This window comes from Puntigrus tetrazona, chromosome 6 (assembly GCF_018831695.1).
Source record: "Puntigrus tetrazona isolate hp1 chromosome 6, ASM1883169v1, whole genome shotgun sequence".
Lineage (NCBI taxonomy): Eukaryota > Metazoa > Chordata > Actinopteri > Cypriniformes > Cyprinidae > Puntigrus > Puntigrus tetrazona.
In genome coordinates, this window is record NC_056704.1 from 12,148,670 (window position 1) to 12,160,073 (window position 11,404).

General features: G+C 37.2%; 2 protein-coding genes across 23 annotated transcripts in view; both read left to right on the forward strand.

Annotated features, from left to right (window-relative positions):
• Nucleotides 1–4,295, forward strand: part of kif1aa (kinesin family member 1Aa) — a 55,285-nt gene extending 50,990 nt beyond the window's left edge. For all 22 annotated transcript variants that reach the window (XM_043241394.1, XM_043241395.1, XM_043241398.1 and 19 more), the window contains 4 exons: nucleotides 337–465; nucleotides 607–799; nucleotides 968–1,086; nucleotides 1,163–4,295. In XM_043241394.1, coding sequence (XP_043097329.1) covers nucleotides 337–465; nucleotides 607–799; nucleotides 968–1,086; nucleotides 1,163–1,205 — 484 coding nt within the window. In that variant the 3' untranslated portion in view covers nucleotides 1,206–4,295. The remainder of the gene's footprint in view (nucleotides 1–336; nucleotides 466–606; nucleotides 800–967; nucleotides 1,087–1,162) is intronic.
• Nucleotides 4,296–5,598: 1,303 nt separating this feature from the next.
• On the forward strand, nucleotides 5,599–11,230 carry scly (selenocysteine lyase). The gene is given in 14 exon segments (XM_043241013.1): nucleotides 5,599–5,738; nucleotides 6,468–6,610; nucleotides 6,695–6,774; nucleotides 6,777–6,803; nucleotides 7,071–7,171; nucleotides 7,807–7,990; nucleotides 8,163–8,290; nucleotides 8,568–8,729; nucleotides 8,801–8,907; nucleotides 9,026–9,062; nucleotides 9,189–9,276; nucleotides 9,388–9,489; nucleotides 9,779–9,854; nucleotides 10,096–11,230. Coding segments are annotated over 13 exon segments (1,374 nt in total). The 5' UTR covers nucleotides 5,599–5,738; nucleotides 6,468–6,482; the 3' UTR covers nucleotides 10,250–11,230.
• The last annotated feature ends 174 nt before the right edge of the window (nucleotides 11,231–11,404 follow it).

The window sequence follows — 11,404 nt, forward strand, 5'->3', positions numbered from 1 at the left end:
ATCGGGGGATGCATTCACTTCAAAAACAAACGTATTCCACTGCGTCTTCAGCGGCTCAGATGTCAGGAGTAAATGACAACTGCTATCTTCATTGTTCTTTCCAACAACAATCTGTGAATAGCTTGATCTGAGAAAGGGGTTATGATTATTGTGCACAAACACTGCCAACACACATTTAAATGTGAATTTTGCATCTGATGAACTCTTTGAGGTAGGAGATATTTTAACGTTAAGAAAAATCTCTATATCTTTGAATATATATCAGCCAGAAATGCTCTAAATAAAGTGCTGTCTAACTAGTAGTTACATCTATATTCTTATTGTTCATTTGTGCAGACCCCCAACACCTCGATCTCGTGCTGTCAGCCCCATCCCTGACTCTGAAACTGAGGGCAAGAAGTCTCCTCAAGAGTTTAAATCAAGAACCCGCACTTTTGTGCCAGACATTCAGGAAATCCGTGTCAGGTAAAAAAAGAAGTTGTACAGATTATACAACCGGTTTATTGTAAAGAGGATGAGCAGTTTCTTTTTACAATTAAATTGAAATTTAAGATATTTGCATCTTTAGAAGTTAAGTCTAACCTGCATCCCATTTCATCGTTGCAGCCCAATTGTGTCAAAGAAAGGTTATTTGCACTTCCTGGAGCCCCAAAGTAATGGCTGGGTTAAGAGATATGTGGTGGTACGCCGGCCTTATGTCTACATCTACAACACTGAGAGAGACACAGTGGAACGGGCCATTCTTAACCTGTCCTCAGCACAAGTGGAGTACAGCGAAGACCAGCAGGCCATGCTAAAGGTCAAAAAAAACTTTCTTACTCTATTCTATTTTATTATATGTATTTTTTTGATTGATTGTAAGTCAATCACTTTTAAGGGAACGTATTCTCAAAATATCAGTGCAACGCATTTTCAGTAAATCGACTGTTTACGGGCTAAACTAATCCAATGTCTGTCTGATCTGCAGACCCCCTACACATTTGCGGTATGCACAGAGCATCGTGGGATACTCCTTCAAGCCAGTAATGACAAGGAGATGCATGACTGGCTGTATGCCTTTAACCCTCTGCTTGCTGGATCTATCAGGTACACTTCAGCACAAACCTAAGCTTTTTAAAAGCCTGTCATGCCAATATTTATTCCACTTTCTCCTTGTTATCAGGTCTAAACTGTCCAGAAGAAGAGCCGGGCAGATGAGGTTTTGAGCCCACTACATGTATACCTTCTGTACAACTCCTCGAGGACAAAACCCCCCACAAAGGACTAATCTTGTAAATAGATCTACTGACAGATCCCCCAGTTTCTGTGCTTAATCAACTCTCTGAGCCTCTGTTTCCTACATGTGTGTACCTGCACCTGCCCACACTAGCACCAACTGTGCACCTTGTATCTTAAAGGCCCCCCTTTGTTGTGCATCTACAGTGGCCTAAATATTCAACTTATAGCGCCAAGAGAACTACTTTATCGGGGTAGAGATAGTATGCTTATGTAGTCTTCAGCAACATCTTTAGCAAGCTGGTGATGGGAATTTCTAATTCTGAAGCTGTCAGCTCATGCAAACACATCTGAATTTGTTACTGTGAAGAATGACGTCCATATCTTGGGTTTGTGGGAAAATGGATCACATGGCCTTACTGTGTTACTCTATGGGTTTAAAACGATAAAACTGGTCAGTATTTAAATCAGCAGACCATATGTTTATTCATCTCTTGGCTACGGAAGATAGAATTGATCAATGATACGCAGTTCTTAGCAAGGAGCAGATGAATCACATCATATTACGCTCTTACTCTCTTTAAGTGCAGTTCTTGGACACAGTTCAACCCATCATAAATACTCATATACCTTTATAATGTTTCCCTTGTACGGCTTTGAAATGCATAAAGTTTTCAAAATAACCAGGACGCATTAGGGACAATTTGGCAAATGGTTGCATTCTCATGTCTCTGTATGAGAACCATTATAAAGATTGGCCTATTTTTGTTGGAGTACTGGTCAGTAGATTTATCTGAAATGTATCATAATCCAGTCTAATATTTTATATAAAAAATTATCGGTATCCCCAAATGATCTTATATCTGTCTAATTTATTTTTAAAATTTCTATTAAAGTCTTATCTTGTTAGGTATTTATTTAACATGTTTTTATTTATTTCACCATGTATTTATTGACAAAGACTGTAATATTTTTGAAGAAGTACAGTGCAATTTCTGCATATGGCACTTTTTTTATCATGAGTTGACTAACCTCCCTTTTACTGACCACACTGCTCTCATTCCCCCCCCCGACAAAGTGAAACGCATTAGGGGAAACAGCTTAGAAGTGAATAGCTGGGATAGCTGCTATTACATGTAGATTACTTGAATTTTACTTTTTAGGTACGTTAAACCAGTTTTGGTTGAGAAAAACGAAAATGCTTTTTGCGAGATTTATCAGGTTAAGAAAAATCATCCTCCTTGCCCAAACTCCCAAATGAGTGTTTGTACAGTGGTCAGTCTTGGAAAATGAAGTTTGTTAGAGCAAATCAAATGTATAGTACTGATGGAATTTTCTACACGCATCCTAGAGAGTGATGACATATGATTTTGTGCCTCTTTGCATCCTCTGTTTAATTTGATCATTTCCATGATCTTAATCCCTGTGCGCTTCTTTAACAGGGTGAATGTCCACTTTAAGGCCCACTCATCGCTGTCACTCTTTCTATTCGTGTGGTGTAATCATTCCTGTGCACAGGCAAAAGCAGTTTTAAATGTGCTTTTAGTTTGCATATTTTGTTTGTATATTGCACTTGTCCTAAATTTAACTAGGTTTATAAGCATATCTAAATAGTATTTTTTTTTTTACTTAAAAATTTCACTTAAAAATGAACCGAACAAATCTATTCATTCAGTCGTCATGGACTCTAGATATAAACCCTGCTGGTGTTATTCTTCCAATCCTTTTTTTATGATTATGATTTCATAAAATATCTGACAGGCTAACACATACAACATAATACATTTTAAATTCCATTTTCTAGATTGAAGTCATCTCAGGTATGATTGTTCTGCTTAATGTCAATAGGCTTAGGCTGTGCAAACCCCATCAAACAGGCGACCGTCTGTGTTGAGATTGCAGATAGCTGTTTAACTTCAGCCAAATGACTGGTTTTGGAATATGAAACTGCATTTTTGAGTTATATAATACCAACAGCTGTGATTTAGACCCTTTGTAGTGCAAAAGATGTTCTGTGGATCAGACCTCGACTTGGTCACAGCAGCAGAGCCCATATGTCCACTATCATTAGTCCAGAAGGCTTATAGTAATGTGGTTTTGGGATGATCCTGCAGGTTACCTGAGATGACCTTTTCTTCCATACCTGCAAATTTTAAAGTGCAGATCAACTATTTGCAAACCTGAGGTTCCTCCAGGGCATGATTCAGACATATCTGCATGACTGAGGCCAGCCAACCTTTAGCACATGCTGATTATAGCAAGAATCTGGCACTGAACGAACCGATATTGAAAGCCTCGATCTGTATATGAATAAACATCAAAAATCTACATTTCTGTTTCCAAAATGTGGGTTTCTGTTTCTATGATTAAGTGGAGTTCTGCTTGTTTGTAAAAGCAGAACGCAAAGGATTCTCAATACCTGAAGGTTCTCGGTTACTGCACTTTTTTGTGATTACTGTGTGTATATCTCACTTTCATGACCAGTTCAGAGTAATATAAGCAATGCCACAACTTTTAGAAAAAAAGAGTGTGTTAATAGTAATAATAGGTGCATTTATAAAATAAGCGAGAACAAAATTAACAGAGTTAAAAGAATTACTTTCATTTTGAGTATGCAAGCAAATGTGTATCGTATTGACTTTTTTTGTCTGTGCACCTTGTAGAAAGTAATGCAGAGAGCTGAATGATATTCTTCATATTATAGCCTGTCCTGTACCATTTCTACAAGCAATTTACATGAAACATGTTTCAAGGCTCAAAACATTGCATTCATTTTACCATCTCCCAAAATGAAAGAATGAATCAGTTCTCATAATCAACACCAAATATTTGTGTGCTTCCATTCTCCTCTTATGCACTCCACTCATATTTTTTTTTCTGTTGTTTTCTTTGTTTTACTTGCCTTGTATATAAACATGATTGCTGTGAATGGTGTAATATGCAGTTGTAACTGGTTTGTACCATCTTCAATGGGCAGTAGTTTAATGTCTCTCTCTGAGTGTTGGAATTATGAGTCAAATGTTTGTGTACACTTAACACATTGTCAGATATGAAATAAATGTGGAACTTATGCAACACAATGAATGACTTTGTCTTTTGTGTGTGATTCAAGACATTATTTTAAGCATAAAAAGTAGAAAATCTTGAATGTATCCCTTATTTTATATAAAAAATGTATGGAGATCTCTTCCCACCATGTAATAAAACAATCAAAACTGTAAATTTTGGTGTCTCTTTATTTCAAATTCTGACTTTATTTTTAGTAATTCTGTGTTTGCAAGTCATATTTACGAGCTAAATTGCAGAATTGCAGGCAAACATCTCACAATTCTGTCTTTTTTCATTCAATTTTATGTTTACGTCTCATAATTTTGAGTTTACTTTTTTAAAATAAATTGTGTCAGTGAAAAAAAAAATTAAGTTGGAATTCATTTTTGTATTACTTACAAGCTTTTATTGCAATACAAGCTTCCATAAAAATAGAGGACGAAATGCAGAATGGTAGACATTCTGAGATTTATAGTTCACCCAAAAATAATGTAATTAATTACTCAACCTCATGTGTTTTCAAATCTGTAAGGTATTTGTTCATCTCAGAAGACAAGTTATTTCTGATGAAACGACAGCAAGGGTCCTACTACGATCAAGGCGCAGAAACACAAGGACATTTAATGGATGTGATAACAGTAGTTCAACTGTAATTTTTTATATAACACTTTATTAAATACAAGTATTTTATACAACTTTATATAACAGTTTGTCTCCTCTCCGTCACCCTGGTGCCATTTTATAGAGTATTAGCACGTTAGCATGAAACCAGACTTCACTCAACTATTTAAACGGTCTGAATCTTTCCCTATGCCCTGTGTAGTGCACTACATGTCATTCACCATACAGAAAATACAACTCCTGTAAACAAGTGATCGATTTGAGCTGCGGTTTTAACATCTATTTATAGTGAAGGGGGCTTCCGGTTCTAGAGAGCACTGGATTGGACAGAAAGTTTGATAAGAAGTTAGAGACTGCATGTTTTAAAGGTTTTCATCTTGTAAAAATTTATTTTTGTCATTGTTTTGGAGCACAGCACTCATTGGCTTATTTTGGTGGCACTAGCTAATTAACTAACATGCAACTTTTAATTATTTTTTAGTAAGTATCTTTTTTCTATTGGGTGATAGCTAGCTTTATAGATTACCAGTGCCTTTTAAAATATACCTAAATGTTAAATCAGCTTGCCATATTATCTCTCCTAAAAGCAAACTAAATGAAGTCAGGCGATGAAAGCGAATCAGGAAACGATCAAACCCGAAGGTTGATGCTCTTTAGACGTTTACCAAGAAACGTCAGCACCATCTGATTAATAATCCACGAACTAAACCCTGGCTGTCCGACCGTCTAAGAGGAGGAGGGGTTTAGTCATGTACACTTCCGGTTCAAAGTAGTAAAGCGTGCCGGTGCTGTCTGCCGCATCATCAGTTTGAACTGTGAATTATTGACAAGATATACGCTAAAGAGCAGAAGAGGTTAGTGGTCTAATAGTATAGTTACATCGGTTCATCAGGTTCATCAGTGTTATCTCAGCGATGGTTCTTGCAGAATGACTATAAAGACAGTTTTAGTGTTTTAGTTGTTTTGGTCGTAGAAGCAGTCAGCAGACTCTACCAGCAGTATGAATCAGAGGGAAGTACGTGGCTTGCAGGAATTTATCGCCAAATTATGTTGTATTAAACTTCATTTAACCTACAGGGAAATGTTGTATTAACAATTATGGCTTGTTTAAACCTAGAAAATTATATACCTGTAACATATGTGATCCTGAACGACAAAACCAGTTATAAGGGTCAGTTAAAAAAAAAAAAAAAAAAACTTATGCATCATGAAGATGAATTAATAAACTTCCCAATGAACCAACTGTATTGTTATGATAGGATATGTCTAGCTGAAAATCCAGAATGTGAGGGTGCAAAAATAGAAAGTTATCCAAATTAAGTTCTTAGCAATGCTTTGTGTATATTGCTAATCAAAATGTAAGAATTTATAAATTTACAGTAGGAAATGTTATAAATATCTTCATGGAACATGATCTTAACTTAATATCATGAAATAATTTTTGATATAAACCCATGCTACTTATGACTGGTTGTGTGTTCCAGCGGGCAAGCCTCATAACATGGCTCGTGCTTTATAGTTATTGACAACATTAAATGACATAAATTTAATGCTGGTTTTATTGCCCCGCATGTGTTCCACAGAGTGTGATCTAGATAATGGCTGAAAAGACCCCTGTCATCCTGGGTCATAATCTATGGGGAACCGAAACACATCATTGTGGGTCTGACCTGCATCATCATCATCATCATCATCATCATCATCATGTGTCTGATGGGCCAGAGAGGTAATGAATATGTCATATATGAGTCTGAACATGAAGCCATTTGTATTTGTATCTGCCACATGCTCCAGAATTTGTCTACTGCAGAATATATATGGATTACAACGCCACCACGCCAGTGGATCCAGAGGTGGTCAGCGTTATTACTGATGCTTTAACTGTGGCGTGGGAAATCCCAGCAGTAATTACCTACCAGGTATGAGGCTCTCTAGCATAGATGTTTGGCACATGTCTCATCATGTAATGTACTAATCATTTGTTCATCCTCATGTCTTTCTAAACCTACTGGCATTTCTTTTGTTTTGTTGAGAAAATATTATGACGAAGGGTGACATCCAAAAAGATTTTTAAAATACAAATACAGCGTAATCTTGAGTTTCACAGAATTAAATGTGTGAGGGTGAGTAAATGATTGTTAATTTTGCTTGAACAATCAACTGAACACATTTTCTACTGGTCTTAGGTCTAAAAGCTAGAGACATTATTTACCATTCCAGAGACACTATTGCCAGGATGGTTGGTGGAAAAGCAGCAGACATTATTTTTACTTCAGGAGGAACTGAGGTGAGGGTTTCAAGTGTCCTAGATCACATGGAAATTCATCAGATTATCTTCTTTGACAATGACAATGTGACCGAAGACACTTTGGTCTCATTGTCATTGCACAAACAAGACATTAGGTCTTCGATCACATATTACAGGTAATGACAGTAAAAAAATATATATAATTTTGGGTGAACTATTTTTTTATTAGTTATATTTGCTGTTATCTGATCAAAACCATAGCAAATGCAAAAATGTTTACATAAAAACAAGCGAGAGTCAGAAACATATTATGTAGCACTTTATGTCCTGTATTCACCTGGGGCATTTCAGATTTTTTTAATATCTACTATTAGAGAGCGAATATGCGTGTTCCACGCAAACATTAAAGCTGGTGTACACTGTAACATTGTAACACTGTCTTTAAAGCCGGTCACACACTGGACGACAAGCGCCACATCTTTACATTGTTTTGAATAGTTGCTGGCGCGCCAGGCCAGACGGCGAATGTGTTCGAACATGTGGCGTGTCGGTCCAAATGGTGCGTGCTGCTTGTGTTGAGAGATGCATTGAATCCCTGGTGAAAGTCGTGTGAAAGGTACTTTACTTCAACTTTATCTTTATTTATGCTCTCTCTTTTTTTCCTCGACTTCTAGGCCAATAATCTGGTGTTTCACACAGCTGTGGAGCACTTCAGGCTGAGCAAGGCTTCTGCAGAGGGAGACGTGAACAGTGAGCAGCTAAATGGAAGAGGCTCCCCGCCTCATATTATCATCTCCAATGTCGAGCATGACTCCATCCAACTCGCAGCTAAACATTTGTTAAAAGAGGGTAAAGCAGGTCAGTAGGCCTATGTTTTCTGTCTAAAACTCCAAAGATTCAGTTTGAGGAAGAAGAAAATGCTGTACAGTCACTACAGTAACCAGGGCTGTTGCATCCAAAGCTTGTCTATTGCTATATTTCTTAAAAAATTAATCTTGGTGCACTGATTGGATCTGATTTCTCGTCATAGATGTCACATTTGTGCCAGTGTCCAAGGTGACGGCACGGGTGGAGGTCGAGGATGTCATTGCAGCGATTCGTCCCACCACCTGCCTGGTGTCGGTCATGCTGGCCAATAATGAAACAGGCATTATTATGGTAAGAATGTCGCCTTGACTACAGTCTCAATGTCTCAGACTGTTTCATAGTTAAAAAAATCACACGTTTTGGTCATTAGGACTTAATTGTGAGCCTGATTTTGCTTTTATACAACATTTTTATAAGCATAATGATTATGAAGATCGGTGTATGTTATGGGCACAGTATGGCAAGTTAATTTTTGCCCTGCCAATAAAAATACAATAGTTTTTTTACAATAGTTCACATGATTTAGCATAAACAGTGAAGGTAACCACTGGGATTTTCTTTTCAACAGCCAATTAAAGATATTTGTCAGAGGGTGAGGGAAGTGAACAAACAGAGGGCAGCATCAGCTCCCAGAATCCTCCTTCACACGGATGCTGCACAGGCCATCGGAAAGATAAGAGTGGATGCACATGAGCTGGGAGTAGACTATATTACCATTGTAGGGCACAAGGTAAGTAACAAGATATATCATATCTCTCTAAGAATATTACAGATGGCAATCCTGCTGATGATACGTTTCAGTTTTATGGCCCTCGAATTGGCGCTTTGTTTGTGAATGATCCTGGACCCACGACTCCGGTTTACCCTCTGTTTTTTGGAGGAGGACAAGAGCGCAACTTCAGGCCAGGGTACGACATGGTTTATTGTGTGGTGGGGTTTCATGCATGGGTGATGAATTATTGAACAGAATTAAAGCAATGTCACGGACTCTGAAATCAATACTACTGTTATCTCTTCATTTCTCAGAACTGAGAACACAGCAATGATAGCCGGTCTGGGAAAGGTAAAACCCACTATGCATCGAAAGCGTCATTTATTTTTTCATAAAAATGTCAACGAATGAAATTATTTTTATTTCTAGATTTGTTTTACATAACTTGGTTTATTCATTTTTTATTTCTTTGAAAAGGCTGCAGAATTGGTCAACTTAAATCTAGTGGAGTATGAAGCCCATTTCCTGGACATACGATTCTATCTAGAGCAGAAGCTGCTTGTAAGTCCTGTTTCTGCCTTTTTAAAATATTTCATTTGTTATTAATATAGCCTATATAATATATATATATATATATATATTTCATTGTATTTTTTTATTGCATTTATATTTTTAGGCTGTCTTGGAGGAGATAAGATTCATTTTAACAGCCATTTTCCTGGTTCAGACATTTTGCCCAACACGTGTAACATATCCATTTTGGGAAGGGGACTTCAGGGTGAGTGAAAGGCCATTTTCAAACCTTGTAATTTGTGTTTCACAGTACATGAACGGAATATCTTTGTACATCCAGATGTGTTTTACAGATTACGCATACAGTGCACACATGTACATTGAAGATTCTTCACAGTAAGGATATACTCAAGCTTGGTTAAATGAAATTTCCTGTAACAGCGTCCGTTTGTTTTTACACATGTTGGTCAGAAATGGGTCAGGTCTTGACCTTGCAGATTTGTAAAACACAAGAGCTTTGGTGAATAATTGATGAAAGTTCCCCCCTGCTGTAGGGCGTAGAGTGCTGTCCACCTGTAGGAGGTTGTTGGCCAGTGTGGGTGCTGCCTGCCACTCAGACAGAGAAGATCAGTAAGTCAACTGTATTTACAATGATAGTCAACTAATTTTCATTATTGTTGTATCAAATACTGAACATTTTCAAGTGTCTGAATGATTGGATCACTAAAAAACAAATGTAGCGGAACACATCCATCCTGTAAATCGATTAAATATGCTTGTGCGCTCTACTGTGCTTTTTATGCATCAGAACGTAGAAATTTCCTTCATGTTTTTTATGCTGCGATTTTATAGTGTGCTCTCATGTCCTTAGACCTTCCCATATTCTTCTGAGCTGTGGGATTCCATATCATGTGGCTACCAACGCTTTGAGGATCAGTGTGGGTAGAAGTACCTCCCATGAAGATGTGGACATTGTCGTGGAGGATCTGAGAGACACTGTAGAGCAACTGGAGCGAATGAACTAGCACCAGGGATATTTTACCTGCCTCTGTGTGTGTATATGTATATAACCAAAAAAGTTTTAGTTTTGCACATAAATTCTGAAATAAGTGTGGAGTTCAGATTTCAGGGTCATCGTCAGGTTGCACTATATCGATCTAAGAGCTCTTTATTTAGCAGAATATAATATTTAATGTGACTCTTATCAGGTGGTGTGTCATGAGACTAGAGTTCAGGATTCAGACATTGTCAGGTTGCTCTATATATATATATTTAATCAGAATATAATGTTCAACGTGCATATTACTTGGTAAAACATAATATATGGAACTTCAGGGAATTTAGCTCATAAATAGTAAAAGAAAATACATAAAGCAGCTTGCAAACGGAGGTGTGCAATGTGTAAAGTCCACAAAGTCCAATTACAGACTGACTTATAGAGTGTGTCACTTTGCAAAAAGTGATCGAATTGTTTATTTCTGTCATTGGGAAACTAACCAACCACTGCACAAAATATGAAAATCAGCTCCCCATAACAGAACAAATTACACTGCAAAATATAATTTTTGGTATGTATTGCACACTCGTATTTGCATATGAGTGTTGGCTTTGGTCATTTCAGGTCAGTTTTTATTTTTAACATAGTTAAAATTGCCTCAGTTATTTGGTTTTGATACTCATTAATTTATCCCTTCTGATTTTATATTGAATGCACTGTTGTATGTTGTATTTTAAAAACTGTTTCATAATTGAATATTGAATTGTTCTTATTATGTTGTAGATGTCCATAACATTTTTTTCATGGAATCAACAGAGACCTGTTCGTTTGAACTTGCCGGCTGCACTTGCGATGGAGCGTGCGCTCTGAGAATGAGACGGAGATATCCGTTACCTGTACAACAAAGACGCACTAGCATTATTAAATGAGCTAAATGGACTCTCTTTAAACATCTAAGCGCTGATCTGATCTCCCCTGATGCTGAATCATTAAAGTTCATATGCTCTGACCAAACTGCTTCATTCTAATCCCTTGTTCTCCTTCCAGACGTGCTCTTGGCCATTCAGACTGAAATGAATATTTAACATGTTAAAATGAGGCTCACTGTAATCTCTAATCAAATGCCACATCCATGCACAGCAGTTTTAGTAGGTCTTCAGAGGCCGGTTCTCTCATTACTCTG